General features: G+C 41.6%; 1 protein-coding gene across 3 annotated transcripts; it reads right to left on the reverse strand.

The window, feature by feature from the left end:
- Positions 1 to 1,450: 1,450 nt before the first annotated feature.
- On the reverse strand, positions 1,451 to 15,691 carry LOC148346470 (microtubule-associated protein RP/EB family member 3-like). 3 transcript variants are annotated; one of them, XM_088325339.1, is made up of 9 exons: positions 15,524 to 15,691; positions 14,307 to 14,414; positions 8,395 to 8,519; positions 8,179 to 8,324; positions 6,406 to 6,565; positions 6,230 to 6,271; positions 3,920 to 4,056; positions 3,644 to 3,796; positions 1,451 to 2,528 (listed from the first exon to the last, which is right to left on the reverse strand). In XM_088325339.1, the coding sequence occupies exons 3-9, from the start codon at positions 8,513 to 8,515 to the stop codon at positions 2,460 to 2,462; spliced, it is 828 nt and encodes a 275-aa protein (XP_088181465.1). In that variant the 5' UTR covers positions 8,516 to 8,519; positions 14,307 to 14,414; positions 15,524 to 15,691; the 3' UTR covers positions 1,451 to 2,459. The 3 variants fall into 3 exon arrangements, with proteins under 3 accessions (XP_088181465.1, XP_088181466.1, XP_088181467.1); XM_088325340.1 differs by lacking the exon at positions 14,307 to 14,414 and having other exon boundaries at positions 15,524 to 15,690; XM_088325341.1 differs by lacking the exon at positions 6,230 to 6,271 and having other exon boundaries at positions 15,524 to 15,690.
- Between the last annotated feature and the right edge of the window lie 6,208 nt (positions 15,692 to 21,899).

Here is a 21,899-nt window from a genome sequence, read left to right on the forward strand (position 1 = left end):
AAATCATGTTTATTTGTATAGCCCTTAATCACAAGAAGTCTCAAAGGGCATTTACAGACTATTACTACACCATCCCCATATCTAAAACCTACACGAGGGCATTTGAGATTAGGGCCACATAATAGAAAAATATTAAAGGAGCTAGACTAGTACGATAGAGAATATCACAGGGACCGGACTAGTGAGAGAAAGAAGGTAGAAAAACATCAAACAGGGCGGACTAAAGAGAGGGTGGGCGAGACAAAGAGACCGAAAGAAAGAGAGAGGGTAGAGAAAAAAACACAGGGGCCGGACTAGTGAAAGAGAGAGAAGGTGGAAAAAGATATCAAACAGGGGGCAGACTAGAGCGAGAGAGATGAAAAGACAGACAGAGAGAATCAGGGTAGAAAAAATATCAAAACTCTCAGTCAGCCTTATAATGCCTAAACCATTAACAAAATCAAAACAATACTTGGCTCTTTCTCCACTCCATGATTCCCCCGAAATTACTGCCAGGGCAACATGGTGCGTTAGCTATTATTGTTTTTATAATAGTCTTAGTAAGTCACTGATGGAAAATTGTTGAATACCTTAAATCAAGGTGTTATCGGGCGGCATTGGCTCAGGAGGTAAAGTGCTCGTCTTGGGATCAAGAGGTCACAGGTTCGATTCCCGGCCCCTCTACTGCCCCCAATAGCAGGTAGTTGCCTTGCATGGCATGACCAGTGAGGGAGTGAATATCACAGCGGTTGGACTAAGAAAGACATATTAACTGGAGAGAGAGTGGGGTAGAAATAAAAAACAGATACCAGACTAGTGAGAGAGTGAATAGGTAGAAAAACATATCAAACAGGAGGGCAGACTAGAGAGCGCGTGGGAGAGACAAAGAGACAAAGAGAGCGAGGGTAGAAAAACACATCAAACAGGGGGCAGACTGGAGGGAGAGTGGTAAAGAGGAGACAGAGAGAAAAAGTACGAGGGTAGAAAAACATATCACAGGGGCTGGACTAGTGAGAGAGAGAGAGAAGGTAGAAAAACATATCAAACAGGTGCCAGACTAGTGAAAGAGATGAAAAAACAGAGACAGTGAAACTAGTGAGAGAGTGAATATCACAGCACGGACTAGTTAGAGGGAAAGAGAAAGTAGAAAAACATATCAAACAGGGGATGGACTGGAGAGAGTCTGGGAGAGAGGAGACAGGGAGAGAGAGTAGAAAAATTTATCAAATGGGCCAGACTAGTGAGAGAGTGAATATCACATGGGCCAGACTAGTGAGAAGGTAGAAAAACATATCAAACGGGTGGCGACCAGTGAGAGAGACCAAGAGACGAGACAAAGAAGGAAAGAAAATAATATCACAGGGGCTGGTATTTGTTTTGGTAAATGTGTTTGTGCGACGTCATAAAAAGAATAAATGTGTACATGTTTAGCTGTGTATCATTTCATAACAGGAAAGTGACAAGTTGTATCTTGCTTTTCTTAAACCTCAGAGCTTTATTTCATTCCAACGAGCAGATTTGATCACAAGAACACGGAGATAAACTGTGCAAAAAGGGTGCTGCTCCATTAAGACCACTCAGCTGGGCTGCCAATGACATCTCCCCCTCCCCTCCCCAAAATGTGGCATTTCAATGTTATGCAGTGAATAAAAACAAATATCAAAGAGCTTTAAATAGTCAAACATTAGTGATGTAGTAGTATTCCTGACTCACTTTTGTCACATTCACAAAATGAACAACTCTGACTTGGCCTTGTTTTTAACAATAAAATACAGATTTGAAAAACAAAAACCACTTCAATAAATTGCATTTTCCTCTAGGTTACTTCTTGCGGCCAATCACTCCCGCTTGGCAATTAAGATCACATGTGAGGGCTTATTTCGCTACATCGAGTGCAAGACCTTCGATTCCAAACCGCGTTTTCTTTTTTTCTCCAAAAGTGACAGCACTGATTACAAAAAAATAATAAATAATTTTATAAATACAACAGGCTTTTTCAAAAAAAAAAAAAAAAAAAAAAAGCTGAGTTACTTTGATAAACAAAGGCTTTTTCTTTTGAAAAATTGAAATGACTGGTGTGATATGTATCTTACCTAACCCGGCAAAAATGGAGAAGATCCTATGCCAGAATAACGTGGTTTCCCCCCCATAACGTGCAGCGAATGACCTTTTCTGCATATGGCCGCCAATTAAAGTGCAAGGGGGGAAGAAAATCACCTGCGTTTTACACATACAACTCGCAATGTTGCTTCCAGTGCCGTAATCTCGGTCTAGCGAGCGATCACATCGAACGGACGGCACCTCCGGTTTCGCCTAGCATACCAGAGATCCAAACGAGGTTAGTAGGCTAAAGTGTGAAGAAGAAAATCTAAAATGTGATCGTGAATCACAAACAAGAAGGTAAGATCACAGGGAAACATGGTAAAATGTTAACGTTTTCTGCAGTTATGACAAATTGGTTAGATGGGAGAAACGCAAACTCAAAACTCTTCTTGGTCTCCCTGTGCTCCTTCGTCAACCTCCTCGTCATCTGGTGGTGCGAAGCCCTCCTGTAAAAAAAAAAAAAAAAAAAAAAATAAAAAACTGAAACTCATGACAAAAAGTTAGTGGACACCAGGGCAGACAACTCTGAAAAGTTGCCTGCCCCATTTTTCACAACTTGAAGCACAATAAGACGACTAATTGAAAAAAAAAACTTGTTGCAAAGTATTAAGGATTAATTATCAGAATATATAACTGAACAACACTTTAAAACTAAGGTTATTATAAATCAACTTATAACATTAATTGCATGGATATGACATCACTGTTCTCCATTTGCCACCAGTATGTACCTGTATTTACTCATCTTCATTCATTCAATGTTTGCGTTGCGTTGTCTGCTACAAGCCACGTGAACTCCTCTTTCCACGATGCTTTTAATGTACGTTTACGTTTTGTAGCGTCATAAATTTTGTTAGCTTCTTTTGAATCTTTCTTCTGGGACTGAGGTTTTGGCTTAATTCCTAACCACTTATCCATTTTTCTTGTGTTCTCCGTGCGTCTACTTTGGAAAATAATATGCAAATTCACGACCTTATAACGCTTGGAAGAGTCCGGGAGCACGAAGTTACTCGATGCAGGCTTCTGATTGGCTGCAGAGTATGCTAATTGCCAAACGAACCGAAATTTCCAAACCAAATGAAGATTTCAAAATCGGGAAAAAAAACAACGTCTGATTTGACTCGAAAAAGTTGTCGGCCACCCGGGCGAAAACGCTTTGCAAGTTGTACACCCGACGTAAAAAATGCACGCTCCTGGCATCCGGGCAGACGTTATTTCAGACACTGACTCTGGATTATGGTAATTGAAATAAACTGCGCTGCTTAACTTACGTTTTAGTGCGGGCGAGGTGAAGAAAGAAAAAAGGTGCGCCTCGCTTCTGCGCACAAGCCATCAAACCGAACCGAAAACAGTAAACGTGAGCACCCGTTAAATAAAGTAACTAGTAACCGAAACCAATTACCGTTTTTGACTAAGGTGCCCAACAAGATAACCCAAAATGTGCAGTGACAAGCATGATCAGCTTCTTGCCATTGGAACAAAAACCCTAAATCAAAGACATCTACAGTATAACGTCATAAGTATTGCCCTTATTGACGTAATAGATACGGATGGTATTTACCTCCGTGGCATAGAGTATGTCCATGATTTTGTTGAGAACGGGGTTGCTTTCATTCTCTCCATCCTGGCAGATCAGTTCAATGTCCCTCAGCTTGCCAAAGTAAAAGTCCCTTTCCTTCTCCAGTCCGTCCAAAGTTAGCTTCATATCCAGTAGCTAGATGAAGATAGGAGATGCAAACCACAGACATAAAAGATATCCTATTATATCAAAAGTAGAGCTAGCATATAAAACACCACAAGGAAAACATAAACCTCGACACCAACATCCCATGGTTACCTGCTGGTTGAGCTCAATGAGCTCAGAGTCTCCTCCATTGCGGGTCATGGCGGGGTTCTTGCGAGTTGCTGGCGTATTGATTTGCCTCTGGGAGGTGGGGACACCCTTGGGGTTTGTCGGAGATGTTCTGATGGGGCCTACAAAAGCAAAAATAATCCAAAATGGGGCAACCCTGAAAAATGCTAGGATTCCTTAAAATTCCATCTGGACTGTAACAGCTGAATACAGTAATCCACCTCTGTATCGCCGTTTACTTTTGCAATTATCATACTTAGCTGATTTTCATTGTGTATTGTGTTCAACACACAGCAAATGTACCGTATTTTCTGGATTATAAGGCTCACTCAAAGACACATCCGGTACGCCTTCAGCACAGTAAACATGAGAAATACATGCTAGTGTATTATCAGATTCGTGCAATTATCAATGAGTTGATATACATCACTGACCAATGACTAAGCCCCTTCTCAAACGCAATTAGCCAATCACAGTGCGGATAGCAAACTCCAGTTCGGGAAGGTCTTTGTGTGTGTGCGTGTTGGATGGGCATGATTGTCTGTGTGGGTTACTGTGATAGGCTGGTGTATGCGGTCAGTCAGAGAGCAGAGAGTCAATATGTACACCAAAACTGCCGGCTCGTTACATCGAAAATACATTTATCAATTAAATTGACTGACGAAAGCCAGAAGAGCACAGAGAAATGCTGATCACCGTTGGGTGCTCCGTGGATTGTTATCGGCTGTCGGAACGGAACTGAGCCGCAGCCTACTGCAGCTAGGTTAAATAACGAGCTGCCCCTTTCGAGCCATTTCACCAACATCTGTTCCATTACTCATTAAACAGATGACCTGGAGCAACAACTTGTAGGAATAAGCTTCTTTTTTTAATCATCATAGAAACCTGGCTCATACGAAGGATCCCCAATGCTAGCGTACAGCTAGCTGGTTGCTCTCTAAATCGCATTCTTACACTGAAAGGACAAGCCCTCTAAATTCCTAACCCCTGTGAGAAAAGGGGGATTACTGTACTGCCATGTATTCTGTGTCATAACCCACTACTTTTCCACATGCTTTGGAATTTTCGATTTATTTGGGAATGCAACTAAAAAAATAGGACTAAGCTAACTTTTGGAGCAGAACACAACAATGCTAGCTTGTGGGTGAAAAACCCGACTATGGTAATTCTTGGACAAACATTACAATGTTGTTTTTTGCGCCAACAAAAGGAGAAAAATTGAGATGAGAAATGGAGAATGAAGCAGATTTATATGACTTAGCAGGACAGTACATTTAAAATAGCATAGCAGATATGAGGGTCAAATCGGATTCTTAATTTTGGGTGCGTAACCTGAAGTTATATACTATTTTATACACGGTTTAATCTTACGTAAAGTCAAATATACTTGTTCTAAAATCTGACTTCAGTGTTTGAGGGCGAACTATGAAAGAAGGGTGTCGTAAACCGCGCTTTGCGTTTGAAAATAACTTTTCTTCCATTCTGTGTAGATAACAATGACTTATCACCTCGCCTGGAGGGTTGGAGAGTGTGCCTGGCACCATTCTGTCTGGAGGGCGATGACCTATCACCTCTCCTCCCATTCTTCAAATCATGGTTGGGAAATTTGTATCGACGACAGCTCGGACATATCGGCAGCGGCTTGGTCATGGGTCGTGAACATTTCATCAGCATGGGTTATATCATGGGAAACCCGGCAACCCCCTTGTCTTCTACACGCTATTGTAATTTTGGCGCGGCAGAAAGACCCGAATTGTTCAACTCTTTCGTCCGGCTCAATAAATTGATATGTGGACTTTACTCGTCGTTCTGCTGATTAAATTTCTGGACATACTCTGTAAGGGTTTAGACAAGACACGTGAAGTGTCTTCGTAGACAGATTTCAGTCTTATAAACCTTACAAACCCTATTAAAATGGGGATTAAGACTGTAGTTTTGATATGCTCGGTTACTGTATGGCACTCAACTAATAACGAAATATCAGTGAAGAACATAAATGTTGGTGTTCAAAAATGCCCTGATTTTGATAACAAAAATGAACAGAGTTTAGCACTCGTAAACCTACGACACCTGCTCCAATGAATCCCGTGGCCTCCCTAGGGAAAGCAAATTCTCTTCTAGTTTGCGCTTAATCTAAATGTGGCTTAGCGAAGTTGCACATTTTATTCCTTGTTTCCGTTTTAGTCTAGCTACAAAAATTTCTGTTGCCCCAGCGACAAGCGCTAACGTTCAAGGAGGTCAATATAGGCTTAGAGCAAACATGTGAGGAAAAGTCAAACTCGCGCGCGGTGTTACCTGAGCGAGCAGATCTTTGGGGTTTGTGGACAATGGGCTCGCCTGTGTTAGAGGTGAGGGTTTGATTGTATCAAGAGGAAGAGCCATGAAATGAAGCTTACTTGCCCACACACGGAGTTGATTGTATTCTGCATACACAAACACATACACACCAACGTGCACATACTGCCTCGTACCTAAATTGGGCGGCGGCGGCGTTCCCTCCAGGCCTTGCCGTAACATGAGAGGGTCGTATTCTTTCCCATCGTAGTTGGCGTCGAAAAACTTTTTAAACCACTGCAGGAACTCAAAGTTGTCCTGGAATTTGCCCTTCACCAGTCTTTCGACGGGAATGATCTGAAAGGGGGACTTCGTTTCAATACAAAGCGGGAGATACGAAGATGAGACTCGCCACTCCAGATTACTTTGGACACAACGGAAAAATACGTGATTCCCAACAAAATATTTATTTAGAATACTAATTGAAGAAATATTGAGTAGACCAGGGTTGGGCACACGTATTGATGTACTGAATATTTTGCCAATGCCGATGCAGGGTCTTGAATCCGATACCTCGGCATTACATGAGGAAAAAAAAATAAGCCTATCCAATTTTTCTTGTTCGCATTAACATGCTCAAGCTATATTGCATCGTTTATAGAGAAACCGTCTAATCCAATTGGTTTTGAAACACTTGTTTACCAAGTATCTATAAAGAAAAACTGTGATCAAGGCAAAGTTATACAATATTTCCCCTTTTTAAAGAGATTATAAAAGACCAATTTTGTTTTCAATTAGGCACCGAACGTGTAGTGTTCCTCCCCACAATCATGCAGATATGGTGCAAAATAATTGGGAAATTTATTCTCAAAGTTGACCGATTTGGGTCATAGAGCTGTGCCGTCACCTGGAAAAAACAAAGACTCAGAAAAATGGGCGGGTCCTGGTTAAAAAACAGACGGCGATTGGAGTAAAAATTGCATAGCGCTCATGTCTGCTTAAAGAAATTTGATTTTTACTTACACCGGGGGACTTCTGTTTTGTCTGAGTTGCGTGCTTTCATCATCAAAAGCTGCGTGCCGTCATGTACAGCGTGTATTCTTTTTTTGCCTTTGCCTCTTTTTAGGTAGGCAATTCGACACGTGTCTTGCAATGGTATAATATTGCCCAGCACCCCGTTAAAAGTACGGGCACCCGAAGGCTTCCAGTTTTGTTTGGTCCAGGTTACCCATGTTAGAATTCTACTAGCTAGCTAGCCTGCTGTGCCCATTGTTTTTTTTCCCTGGCTGGGTTCGAGTGGTGTTGCCGATGCTGTTTTCTGTGGTAGTTTTCCAGGAAGCATGGCTGCTTACTGCATGTTTTCGGTCAGCCAGCCTTACATTTTTTGCCGATCAGTTCCGGTTAGTGCTCTTTAGCATCCGGCTTGCTAGCCTGCCATGACCAATTTGTATATTTACGGCTGGGTGCGTATTTGTTGTTTGGCGTTTCTTTTTTTGTCGACTCCCTTCAAAATGCATTACCTTGGAAAATAATTGGAATATACCAATGAAATATATATAGAAAATATGCAAAAAAACAAGTACTATTTCCTAATATTTTGGTATGGTTTATAATTTGGGTATCCCTTTAAGCACTAACTTTGATCATTTGCATTTAAAAAAAGCTAGTTCAGATGTACGTTTTATTAAAGCATGAAATTTGCTTAATATTTTGATAAATAAAATTGATGAATAAGAAAAATATATATATTGACATTTTACAGTATTTTCTGTGCAAACGAATCAGAGCTATTTTTTAACCTTGTATTTAGCTTTCAAAGAGATGTTTCTGAGTGTAGGAAATTCAGGCACTGATTTGGGCATAGTCAAAGTTTCAGTGTTAGCATTATTTAATGTATCACGATTTACAGCAAATTCATATCAGCTCCAAATATCAGTTATCAGCCTCCTTTAACTCCTAATAGTGCTGACCTTATCGACAGACATCCTCTTGAATGAAGCCTGTAGGACCTTGAAATTGTGGATGTATTCATGTTCCAGCTTGGCATTGAATTTGACTTTTTTCAACAAAATGCACCCTGGAAACAGCATGTCCATGAACTGACAGTAGGCTCCACCTAAACAGAGAACACGGTGTCAGCATTATATGTTTAACACACACGTTTTTGGATGCATGTGTCGGTTTACCTGAGCAGAGTTGCTCGATCTTGGTGTAGGTGAGCTGTAAAGAGTCATTGACCCAAGCCAACATGTCATGACGACTCAGGTTGTCTATGTTCAAAGAGGTGGAGTAAACATTCACCGCCATCAGCCTGTTTCACAAAAAGTAAACATTTTTTTGAAACAATCACAAAGTAGGGTATTTTCTGGATTATAAGGCTCACTCAAAGACACATCCGGTACGCCTTCAGCACAGTAAACATGAGAAATGCATGCTAGTGTATTATCAGATTCGTGCAATTATCAATGATTCGATATACATCACTGACCAATGACTAAGCCCCTTCTCAAACGCAATGAGCCAATCACAGTGCGGATAGCAAACTCCATACACTCTACAAGCTCTGCTGGCATGGCCGCTCGATTGCATCGCAGTCGGTCAGTTTTTTCTTATATTTGAAAGTTGAAATGGGGTACATGCAAATCGGATATGAGGTATCATGAGAGGCGGAGCGATGGGGAGTATTTTTTAACCCGAGATGTAAAATGTAAGGCGATTGCATAGCTGGGTTTCATCCAGAGAGAATTTGTACAGGATGCTGATGCCTTTTATAAAACTTCCATAAAGTAAATACCTAAATTATCCAGTTTGTTATATGCTAGTAAGTTATCATAGTCAAGTCATGTTCATTTGTATAGCCCTTAATCACAAAGAGTCTATAAGGGCTGCACAGACTACAGATTATTGCAAATCACAGACTATTATGACACTATCCTCTGATCTAAAACAGACATGAGGGCAAGGAAAAACTCAAAAACCTCAACATGAGGAAAATGAAGAAACCTTGAGAAGGGACCGCACATGAGGTAATCCCCCTTCCAAGATGACCAGGCTTCAATGGATGTTGCAATAACAAATAATAAATAGATATTGTCAACATTTAGAAGAACCAATAACTAACATTTCGGTCTTTTCAGAGTTAAAGCGCAAGGAGTTGAGTGACATCCATTCTTTTATCTCAGTAAGGCAGTTTAGTGTGGCAGATTCCTCCATCGGAAGATATAGTTGAGTGTCATATGCGTAGCAATGGAAACTGATATTATACTTGCAAATAATACAGTAAGACCTCGGTTATCGCTGTTAATGGGGACCAAAACCACCCGCTATAAGTGAAAATCCGCAAAGTAGGGGCGCACCTTCAAAAAATAATATATATATATTAAATTTTTTTTTTTTTTTAGACCCGGCTAATGGGGAACAAAACCACCCGCAAAAAGTGAAAATCTGCGAAGTAGCGACGCCCCTTCAAAAAAATAAAAATAAATAAAAAAAACATTACAGACCGCGAAGCTCTGAAGCCGCGAACGTCGAACCGTGAAGTAGCGAGGTCCCACTGTATCACATAATGGAAGCATGTACATGCTGAAAAGAAGGGGGCCAAGTACTGAAGCCTGTGGAACACCACAGGTAACACTAAAGGGCTCAGAAGTCATTTCACCATATTTTAACACATTTCGTCCTTTCTGAGGGGTGGAATTCGAACCATAAGAGGATGGTTCCTGAGAGACCAATCCATTTTTCTAACCGTTCTAGTAAAATATTATGGTCTACAGTGTCAAAGGCAATCATACTGTGTTTTTGTAGCAAGGCAATGCAAATTTGTTACTTATTGTAATTTATTTTTAAAATGCGGGCAATGTATGTCTTTTGATTTTTCAGTATAGGTTTAATGGCCAAACATTTAAAATTTTCTTTTTGGGGGGGCTTAAAATTTAGTTTGGGTGCAACCCTGGTAAATGAAATGCGAGATTCAAAGTTGACACGGTAACTGTGTTCGAATCATCCTCTTATTCACTCCTTACTAGATGTAAATCTTAAACCCAAGCCAATTCAGTTTGCTATATAAATGCAGATCATTTCATTTCATTTTGTATCGTGTCTGGCCTAAAATTTCAATCATTCCCTTCAGGTACGGGCCAGGCTTCTCTCTCTTGCTGATTTTTATTTTTTTCAGTTATCCACCCCTTATTGTTCTTTCTTTTTCTTTTTGGATGATAGGCGCAACAGATCCTGTCCCCCTCTTATGCAGCCCGTCAAGCATCCGCAGGTTCATCCAGACACTGATAGCAGCGCCCTCCCTCCTCGACCCGAGTCCTCACAAATAAAATATGAATATCAATATGGGTTTGCTTCGGGTCCCTTGAATCAAGTTAATTTGTCTGGCTTAGGCTGGTTAGGGCTTTAGTAGCCGCAAGCCGGGTCAAGCTGGATTTTCTTTAGGCCTGATCTTGCCTGTACTCCTTACCCACTAACTTATTAAAAAGGGGTGAACTCGATAAGTATTTTCCTTTTGTAATATTGGACACTAGCAAGATAAATTGCATATGGATGCCAGTTCATTATTTTGAGTATTATACCTCACTGTTGTCTTTGTTTTGACTGTTATGCACTGTTGATATTATTGTCACTATCGGCAATTCATGTTGCTCTACTTTGAATTTCACACTTTGGGGGTCGATCTACTTTTGTAACATAGGGGAGTTAATAAAAAGAAATGGTTTAGGAACGGACTTTTAGGACAGGTTGTATTTCATATCCAAGGTTTGGGTGCTCTAGTTATCTTGCTGGTTCAAAATCTATTAATGTCTTCAAGCCTTCGGTACCGTCCGTAATCATGGTAAATGTGAACTCTCTACCAAATAAGACCGACAAACTGGCTGTGCTGGTGAAAAACATCAGAGCGTACAGGGAGTGCAGTTTGCTGTGTTCTACGGAAACTTGGCTCACGTTTAGCATCGGGGACGCTAACGTGGAGCTAGCTACCCGGCTTCAGGGCTATTAGGACAGACAGAGACACAAAAGCCTTCGGGAAGCGGAGAGGAGGCGGACTCGCTATCTACGTGGACACGAGGTGGTGTAACCCTGGGCACAAAGATTTCCATCTGCTGCAGGGACGTCGAACTTTTGGCCTAGCGTGTGACGTCATCCACTCCGCTGTTGCTAAACTACAAACACAGCACCCCGAGGCCATCCTGTTAATCTGTTAATAATCAACACAAGGATACTGCTGGAAGTGTGAATTTCCCTACGGGGATGAAGAAAGTATCTCTTTTTATTTTGGGTATCTACCAGTTGTACACTTAACAGAACGACATCATATACATCATGTAGATCAGCGATGTTGTAAAGATGGTATTGGGAGCCCTAGACTTTTTTGTAACTGAGAGCTATACAAATAAACATGACTTGACAGTTTCCTGTGGCACACTGATTGAGAAACACTGCTGTACAGAGACATGATTGAAGAAATCCAATTAAGACACACAAAAAACCCCCCTCCATCACTGTCAATGGGTGTGCGTTGGTGTAAATCGCTTGAAAGCGTGTTGATCTGGAGCAACCTAAACAGAACCCCGGGCACATCGACAAAGACGCGCACTCAATCACTTAAAAGTTTTGCCTAATCCTCATTTATCGGTTTAACCAAAGCTAGTTAGATAAGAGGACTGAGGAAATCTCAATAACACCAAAGCATTTCCCATGCTGCCAAACAACACCATGCAGGATGTTACGTTGGACGATTGTTTCATGAGAGCAGGAAAATTAACTGGACTCAGCAGATGCTGCTAACTTGGTTGTAACAGATAAACTGACTGGAAACATTTTAAGAGCTATCAACAGACTCTGAAATGTACACCTATAATAGAAGTAGAATTTCGGGAATACTGCACAGAATATACTTCTTGTCCAACAGAAATACTAGACGTCAACAACAACAAATACCGAACCTGGAACATTTCTTGACGGGAACATAAAAACTATGTGGTTCCATAAGTACTTCTAGAATGTAGCCTGAACTTCTCTGAATGATTCCATGACGATGCTCTTCACCAAAAACACTCCTATGTAAAATAAATCTCACTCAAACAAAGGAAATTCAATATGGCGGCGCCCATGTTCGGCTGCGGCTACATCGGCTCGCTACAGTTTTTTACACGTCGGCCATAAGACCCAGCCTTCGACTCAGTTTTGACGGCGCACAAAGTCGGCTCGAACTGCAGATTAAGATACGATCGCAGTTTTTTTTTGCTGGATATGCGATCATCCAGACATCAAGCGCTCGGTGCTACGACCACTCGGGAGTGTTTATTAGCCACGGACTGCTATGTCAACAAGACCCAGCGGCCTAAGAAGCAGCGAAGCAGAGTGGCAGGACAGCGGCGTGACCGCCGGACGAGGAAGCGAGGATGTCGGGACGGGCTAACAGCTAGGCTAAAGGCTAAACCCTGCAAAACGCCTCTCCCATCCATTTTCCTCTCCAACGTTCGCTCTCTGGACAATGAACTGGACCATTTAACAACTGGAAGTGGCATCGAACCGCGAGATGACGAACTGCTGCGCTAAAATTCTGACGAAGACATGGTTAATCTTATCTATCCCGGCTGACGTTCAAAGAAACTGTGCGGGTCAGATGTATCGACATTTCGTTCTGTATACACGTGTACACGGATGACAATAAAGTAAATCTGAATCTGAATCTGAAATGTCCCAAGTTCGAGACCATTTGGAAACATATGCTTGCCTGGAGAGGGATGGGCGCCACCAGGCTGTACATGCCCAAGACACACCACAAGGAATCTTTTTAGGTAGGCAATTGTGGCTTTTCCTTTGCATTTTTCGACACGTGTCTTGCAATGGTATAATATTGCCCAGCACCCGGTTAAAAGTACGGGCACCCGAAGGCTTCCAGTTTTGTTTGGTCCAGGTTAAATCGTGCAGCTGTAGTACATACAGAATATAGACAGACAATGGGAACTTATACCCTGAAATCTTTGTTGGTCTACTAGTGATCCCAAAAGCCAAGAAGAGATCCGCAGGTTCGAAAGCGTTCTCCATTCGGGCCCCGGTGTTGTGGAATGCTCTTCCCCCTGAGATTCGATCTTCAACCTAAGTGAACCTGTTTAAATCTAGGCTTAAAACACACTTCTATTCTATAGCATAGGAATAACCTATATGTTATGTTGGGAATATCTGTGTATTATTTGTTACTGCAACATCCGTTGCAGCCTGGTCATCCTGGAAGGGGGATTACCTCATGTGCGGTCCCTTCTCAAGGTTTCTTTATTTTCCTCATGTTGAGGTTTTTGAGTTTTTCCTTGCCCTCATGTAGGGTTGAGATCAGGGGATGGTGTCATTATAGTCTGTAGTTTGTAATAGTATGTGGTCTGTGCAGCCTTTTGAGACTCCTTGTGATTAAGGCCTATTCAAATAAACAGGACTTGACTTGAATGATATTTTGAGTTTTTCCTTGCCCTCGTGTAGGTTTCAGATCAGGGGTAGATGTAATAATAGTCTGTGGTTTGCACTAATCTGTGGTCTGTGCAGCCCTTTGAGACTCTTTGTGATTAAGAGAGTAAAAAATAAACAGGACTTGACTTGACTGAGGTTTTTGAGTTTTTCCTTGCCCTCATGTAGGTTTTAGATCAGGGGATGGTGTAATAATAGTCTGTGTTTTGCAAAAATCTGTGGTCTGTGCAGCCCTTTGAGACTCATTGTGATTAAGGGCTATACAAATACAAATAAATAATGACATGACTTGACTTGTTGCAAATAAAACTAAATTGTGACAGACACTGTCACAGAGTTAAAATCATCAGACCGGGGGACGGTGTGATAATAGTATGAAGTTTATGCAGCCCTTTGAGACTTCTTGTGATTAAGAACTATACAAACAAACATGACCTTATTTGACTTCTCACCCCAACCACCCCCTCTTTAACCTTATACCCTGTCAGCCAGGACAGCCCCCTAAAACCAAGGACTAACAGCTTCAGAGACAGTTTTATCACCAAGGCCATCACCACCCTAATCAAGCGAGCAAAACTGTAAAAATATATGATGCGACTACTGTTACGATGCAATCATTTTTAAATATTACCCATGCAGCGTTGGGGAAGCAGCGCTAAGAAGAAGGATGCCTCTCGTCTTAATAAACTGGTGAAGAAGGCGGGCTCTGTTGTGGGCTCAGAGCTGGACAGCCTGACAACTGTAGCCGAGAGACGGGCACAGAACAAGCTGCTGTCAATCATGGAAAATTCATTACATCCACTACATAGCATCATCTCCAGACAGAAGAGCAGCTTCAGCGACAGACTTCTGTCACAGTCTTGCTCCAAGGACAGACTGAGGAGATCATTTCTCCCTCATGCCATGAGGCACTTTAATTCCACCCGGGGGAGTAAAAGGCCACATTAAACCCCAACCCACATTTGCATATTAACCTATTTATATTACAATGTGTATTTTTCGTAACACTATTCAAATGCTCTTTAACAACACGCTGTAATGGATATTTTTGTATTTTATCTCTATTTTATTATTTTATTTTTCAACACAAGGATCAGATCAGGGGATGGCGTCATTGTAACCTGTGCAGCCCTTTGACACATGTTGTGATTAAGGGCCATACAAAAAAAGGTTACTTAAAACTAATCTTTCATTGCACCATTATAACCAGTCTCTAAGCACCAATTTGTAATCTTGTTTGCCTATTAATCCTGACATTCGTTTTATCTTCATTTTTCCTCCTTTAAGCCTTTATTACCAATTCATTCCGGAGTGCCATGTTTAATCTTGTTGTAAACAACGCTCACTACGTTGTTATCAATGACAATAAGGACAATATGCTTATCTTGACGGATATTTTGACAGAATTACATTATTATTTTGATATGGTAGAAGTTTAACATTCGAATTGAGGCTTTAAAAACGCAGTTATAGGCAAAAACGGCACTTGGCGTGCTTCAAAGTTGATGACGGTTCATGCGCACGGCCGCGTTAGCGCTTTGCTAACTTATGCTAACGTCAGCTAGCCAACTCCACTAGCTTTTGGTCCCACAAGCTCGTTTCAGAACTCCATTTCGCTTTTAATAAAAGACAAAAATACATTTAAAAATGGAATAAATTGCTCTGAAGTTAACGTCCCCATAATGGAAGCATAAAGGATAACACCTATGATGTAGAAAGGAAGAAAGGACTGTCACCAAGATCATGACATCATTAGCGAGACCGGACACAAACACAAGGCTTCAAATCCTGAAAAATGAAGGTGTAAAAGAGAATATTGCCTGGGAATGACTTTGAATGTGAACTTACTCTGATAAATCGGCGATCTCGTGGCTGGCGTGTCGTGATATGAATTCAATGAGATGATGTCTGTTTCCGTTGCTATCAACCAAGAGCGCTGCTTCCCGAGCTGCGCAGAGGGCATAAACCGTAGTGATGTGTAGCTCGCGAACGAATCGGTTTTATGAGCCGGTTTTTGAAATAAATGGGGGGAGCCGGCTCCTTATAAAGACGCTCTCTCTCTCTCTCTCTCTCTCTCTCTCTCTCTCTCTCTCTCTCTCTCTCTCTCTCTCTCTCAGTTACTTTCTATACCTCTTTTATCTACCTTTATTTCACCCTCACTTTACTCCTTTCTTTCTATCTGTCTTTCTCTTACAGTTTTTCCCTTTCTCTTTTTCTTTTTCTCTGTTTTTCTCTCTGCCTTTCTTTCATTTGTTTTCTCTTTCCCTCTCATTTGCTCTGTCTCTAGCAGTCATTCTCTCTTTCTTTCGCCTGCTTTCCCTTTCCTTTGTCTCTCTCTCTCTCTCTTTTAATCTTTGTCTCTCCTTTCTCTCTATACCTTTCTTTTAGCTGTCTTTATTTCCTCCTCACTTTACTCCTTTCTTTCTATCTGTCTTTCTTTTACAGTTTTTCCCTCTCTCTTTTTCTCTCTCTTCCTTTCTTTCACTTGTTTTCTTTCTTTATTTGTCTTTCTCTCCCTTTTTTCTCATTCACTTGCTCTGTCTCTAGCTGTCATTCTCTCTTTCTTCCTTCCTTTCTTTCTTTCACCTGCTTTCTCTTTCCTCTCTCTTTGTCTTTTTTCTCTCTTTATCTCTCCCTCTCTCTGTTAGTCCTCCTCTCTATTCTGTTTCTTTTTCTCTCATTTTCTCTTTCCATCTCTTTCTATTTCTCTCTATTTCTCACTTCCTATAGGCCTTTCTCTCTCTTTCTCTCTCACTGTCTTTTACCCTCTTTGTTTTTCTTTTTTCTCTTTATCTCTACCTATGTTTCATTCATTTACTCTCTTTCTCATATCATCTCTCTTTCCCTCTCTATATCTGTCGTTCTGTCTTTCTCTCCTTTTCTCTTTTTAGTCAAGAATACCAGAAGTTTTGTTCTGTTCATCTCTCTCTCTCTCTCTCTTCCTCTCTCTCTCTCTCTCTCGCTCTCCTGACTGGTCAATACAAATCGCATCATCTCTGCGTTGTTTGCCTAATATAAACAATTGAAAAGTTCTCTGTAGAATGCAACAGTAAAATGCGCTCATGATATGTAGCATTCTGTAGTACATTATCAAAATTAATGAATTTGGTGGTTACTGTTTCATTATTCTTGGGAAAATACTATTAAAACAAAAACAATCCGAAGAGCTGTTCGGGAGCCGAAAAATCCGGCTCTTTTCGGTGACCCAAGTCGAAAGAGACGGTTCTCAAAAAAGAGACGAAATTCCCAACACTCATAAACCCGGGACTTTTGCGCTTGCGCAAACTAGTTGCACTATTTTATTGGAAGATTTTGCAAACTGTGGGAATGTCGGGGCGCCATTTTGGCTCTGACGGATTTCCGCTAAATGATCTGGTTAATTAAAAATCGAAATATTGTTTTCCAAAATAGTTTATAGTTTTGTATGAGTGGCTCAAATAAATGTTCTTAAGCTAGCAATATCATTTTATAAATTAAGTTTGACTTTGACATGAGTGTTTTGCATTGAGCAACACGTAAACAGACAAGTCATCGTTTTTAATTTAGACTTGTTTGTAATCACTTTCATTTATTAATCCACTCGTAAAGGACAATGACAAATTAAGAACAACGTTTTAAGACGTTATGACGTCATCTTTGTGGCGCATTAAAGCATTATGACCTAATATTTTGAGTGCAAGAAAGATGCAATACCGAAATGCCATTTTAAAGTTGTCACTAATATAATAATAATAATAATAATTTCCTTTGTATTGTCATTCTTTGTAACAATGTACACAGAACGAAATGTCGATACACCTGACCCGTTGTAGCGAGTCGATGCAGCCGCAGCCAACAGAGGGCGCCGCCATTATACCAATTAGGTATGTCCGAGGCGCGAATCAGCGACCTCCCAGTCTCAAAGCGGGCACACTACCATCTAGGCTACTGATTTTGGGGGAATTACATTTCAACCCCCACACAACATGTGAACATGGTTAAAATGTTCCCATAAACACCAAGTATACCTTATACGATGATCTAGGGGAATTTTTTTTTTTTGGTTTGAACAAATTTATTGACACTAATTACATAAAACAATCATGACAATCTCAACAGCAATTAAGCACATTCACAATATTATATTTCAATATGACGTTTTTAACAGCAAACACAATGTGAGGTTTGAACAACCCTTCTCGAAAATCTTAATAGCAATCAAGCATATTCACAATTTCATTATACAACATCTTTGTTGGTGTCAATAGATCCGTCCAGGCCAAAGTCGATTGTCTTTGGTCTGAACAAATCCACCGACACCAACAGCAGCAAAACAAACACGACAATCTCAACACCCATCAAGCATATTCACAATTTTGTTATATCTGACAATATGACGTGACGATATGACGTTTTAACATTTTTTCCTGACATTTTCAACATCAATTAAACAATTTCAGAGTTATTTTCTTTTAACAGTAGTTAACCAGCGTGTAAAGGCCAATACTATTGTGCAAGGGCATAGCTCTGCCATCCCACCCTCCCAAGCAGCATCCTTCCAGTCCTCTGTGTGGGTCCTCTCCCTTCTGTGTGGGTCCTCTCCCTTCTGGGTTCCACAACCCAGGCCGTTGCTGCCGGGACTCCCACAGTGTAGCTCCGGTTCCCCCCTCCGGGTGGGTGCAGACGAGTCTTCTTTATGGCTGCGTCCTAGGCCCGCCGCTCGCAGATTGTATGGTATCTGCAGCCATTTGGAGCACAGCCACGGGGGGGATCTGCCTGCACCTCCATACCAGCAGGTTTCTGGAGGTCCAGATGGCGTCCTTGATGGCGGCGAGAGTGAGCCAGTCCCTGGCAAAGTCGTTCCGAGACCTCCTCGACCGACTCACCCCGTAAAGCACGTACTGTGCATCAGGGACCTCCCCTGCTGGCAAGTCCGGGAACTTTCCTAGTTGGTCGGCCATTGTCCACAAGACCTCGGCAGCGCTGCACTCACAAAAAAGGTGCCTCACCGACTCCTGGGCGCTACAGCCAGGTCGAGGGCACATCGAAGTCGCTGACATTCCTCGGTGGTGCATTACGGCTCTGACTGGGAGAACTTCATGAGCCACCATCCATGACAAGTCTCGTAGTCTGTTTGGGATGGCAGGATGATTCACGTTGCTCCAAACCGTTGTAGGTTCGCCAAACGCAAGCCCCCACACAGGGCTTACTGTTGCTCGCTCTTGCACAATAGCAATAAGGGCCCTGTGGTTTTGTAAAGTGTGACATTCCTGTGCTTCCAAATCAAACTTCTTTAAAAAATCCCGAATAAAGAGATGTGTTGGTGGCAAGTTAAATGAAACTGGAATCAAACGATTGTTTGGTACAAGCTTTAGCTTCCGCAATTATGAGCCCATCCAAAACTGGGTCATCGCTTGACTTTTCGGGTTGTTGGGTGGGCCCACAGCGTTTTGGAAGTGGAGAGAGACATATTTGCTTCCCAGTAAAAGCTGGAGGTCAGGCACTCCTTTCCCCCCTTTTTCCTTTTTCTTTTTCATTGTATCTCTTTTTATCCTTTCCCACTTTGAGCCCCAGACAAAGCGAAAGATGGCTCGGTCCAGTTGTAACAGCACGTTTCTTTTGGGCATAAAAACTAAACTGATTGACAAAAGCATTGGGAGGATGATCGCTTTGATGATTAGGACCTTCCCCTCTATTGTCAGTTTTCTTAGTGACCAAAAAACAAGTCTTTGCTTAACTTTCCTTGTCACGTCATCCCAGTTGGTCTCGCCTCCTCCATCCGCATTGAATTTTATCCCTAGGATTTTCTGGTCTGTCTTTAACACCGTCAGCGGGAGTCCTGCCTTTTCTGTCTCTTTCCACATTCCATAAAACTTCACTTGTGATTTTTCTCTACTTAGCCTTGACCCAGACGCCCTCCCAAACAGGTCAGTCAAATCAAGGGCTCTTCCAACAGATGCGCGGTCACTACATAAAATATTAAAATCATCCATGTACAAAACACACTTGGTAATTTGTCCCCCACTTCCTGGGATATTGATCCCTTCGACAAATCTATCTTTTCTTAACATTTGTGCCAAAGGTTCAATGCAAAGAACATAGAGAAGGGGAGACATAGGGCAACCTTGACGTACACCGCAGTTGATCTCGATTGCTTCCGATAAATTCCCGTTAATCATGAATTTGCTGTAGATGTCTCGGTATAGCAGTCCCACCCACTTGATGTATTTTTGGGGAAAACCACATTTTTGCAATACCCTGAAGAGGTATTGGTGCGAGACTCGATCAAAGGCTTTTTCAAAGTCTAGGTTTAGGACCGCTAGTCGCATGTTTCTGTCTCTTGCATAACAAATGGTGTCACGGATCAGCATGAGACTGTCGCTGATCTTCCTTCCCACGATGGCACAGGTTTGGTCTGGATCAACCAAGTCTCCCAAGACTACAGACATTCGTGTTGCTAGAAGCTTGCTGAAAATTTTACAGTCCACGTTTAAAGGCGTTATGGGTCGCCAGTTTTTTAAGTCAATTTTGTCTCCTTTTTTGTGCAATAGAGTAACTATCCCTGTTCTGAAACTGTCTGGCATATTGTCTCGACTGGAAAATTCGTTAAAAACAGTAATCAGATCTGGTGCTAAAATATCCCAAAAAGTCCGGTAAAATTCAAGGTTGAGTCCGTCCTCCCCGGGTGATTTGCCTTTTTTCATAGTCTTTATGCAATCATTCAGTTGGTCTTGGGTAAAGTCCGATGTTAAAAAGGGGTCTTGACGCACTGATCTTGAAATATGATCTAATACATGCCCCATTTCATTCTCATGTGTTTCTTTCTTTTCAAAAAAATTTTTGTAGTAGTCTTCGACTAATTTGGTTATTTCACTACTTTCCTTTGTTATTTGCCCGTTTTCGTTTTGAAGTTTAAAAAGCCCCTCATTTTTGCTCATAATTTAAAAAAAAAAATAGCGTGTACATTTTTCCCCTTTTTCTATTTCTCTTTCTCTGCTTCTTATTATGATGCCTTTGCTCTTTATTTCCATGTGTTAGAAATTCACTTAGAAATACACTTACTCTGTACTCCGTCCCTTTGGTTCTTTGCTAGTACAGTATGTTGTCTACCTCGTCATGTGCCGGGTACATTGATGTTGAAAATGTCAGGAAAAAATGTTAAAACGTCATATCGTCACGTCATATTGTCAGATATAACAAAATTGTGAATATGCTTGATGGCTGTTGAGATTGTCGTGTTTATTTGCTCACACAAGCCTTTTATTTTACAGGAAATGGGGAGTGATGCACGTTAGGCAGCAGTCTTGCATGAATGATAGGAAGCCAGAGGCCGAGGAGATCAATACCAGCTGCCCGAGCATATATCGGACGGATGGGGTCGATACCGGACAGGACCGGACAGACAGGATTGATATCAAAACAGGATATCGAAAATAAACAGGGCAAACTAGACATGAACAAAACTGGAAACAGATATTAAACAACGGGACAGACAGGATTGATATCAAAACAGGATATCGAAATCAAACAGGTCAAACTAGACAGGAACGAAACCGGAAACCGATATTAAACAGGATAAATGGTAAATGGTCTGCATTTATATAGCGCTTTTCAAGTCAGTGAAGACCTCCCAAAGCGCTTTACAATGTGCTTCACACTTACCCATTCACTCACACACACACACTCACACACCAATAGCGAGTCAGCCATGCAAGGCGCCTACCTGCTCATTGGGGGCAGTAGGGATTCAGTGTCTTGTCCAAGGACACTTAGACATATAACACGGAGGAGCCGGGAATCGAGTGTGCGACCCCTTGATCCCAAGACGAGTGCTCTACCTCCTGAGCTAATGCCGCCCCAGGACAAAATAAACGGGAATAATACCGGATCAATATCGAAATTAAACAGGACAAACTAGACGGCAATGAAAACTGGAGAGAATAATAAACAGGACAAAAATAGACAGAAACGATACCGGACAGGAAATACCAACAGGAAACAAGACCGAGTCAAAAACCCAAGTCTTGCGGAGCAGAAGTTTGTTGACGGACTGACAAAGGAAGAGTGAGAGCACTGAGCTTAAATAGACGGAAAGCCTATCGGTCAACAAGCCGCAGCTGGCGCCATGGCAACCGTGACACTCGTGGGTTCCTGACAGCAGCCTATTCAGGAGTTAGACTTAGTTTCCTTACTGTTAAGGCCAACTGGTGATTAAAAGTAGAGACGTTAAAAACAGACAACGGGA

The sequence above is a fragment of the Urocampus carinirostris genome, chromosome 20 (assembly GCF_059441175.1).
Source record: "Urocampus carinirostris isolate Australia breed hairy pipefish chromosome 20, RoL_Ucar_1.0, whole genome shotgun sequence".
Classification (NCBI taxonomy): Eukaryota; Metazoa; Chordata; class Actinopteri; order Syngnathiformes; family Syngnathidae; genus Urocampus; species Urocampus carinirostris.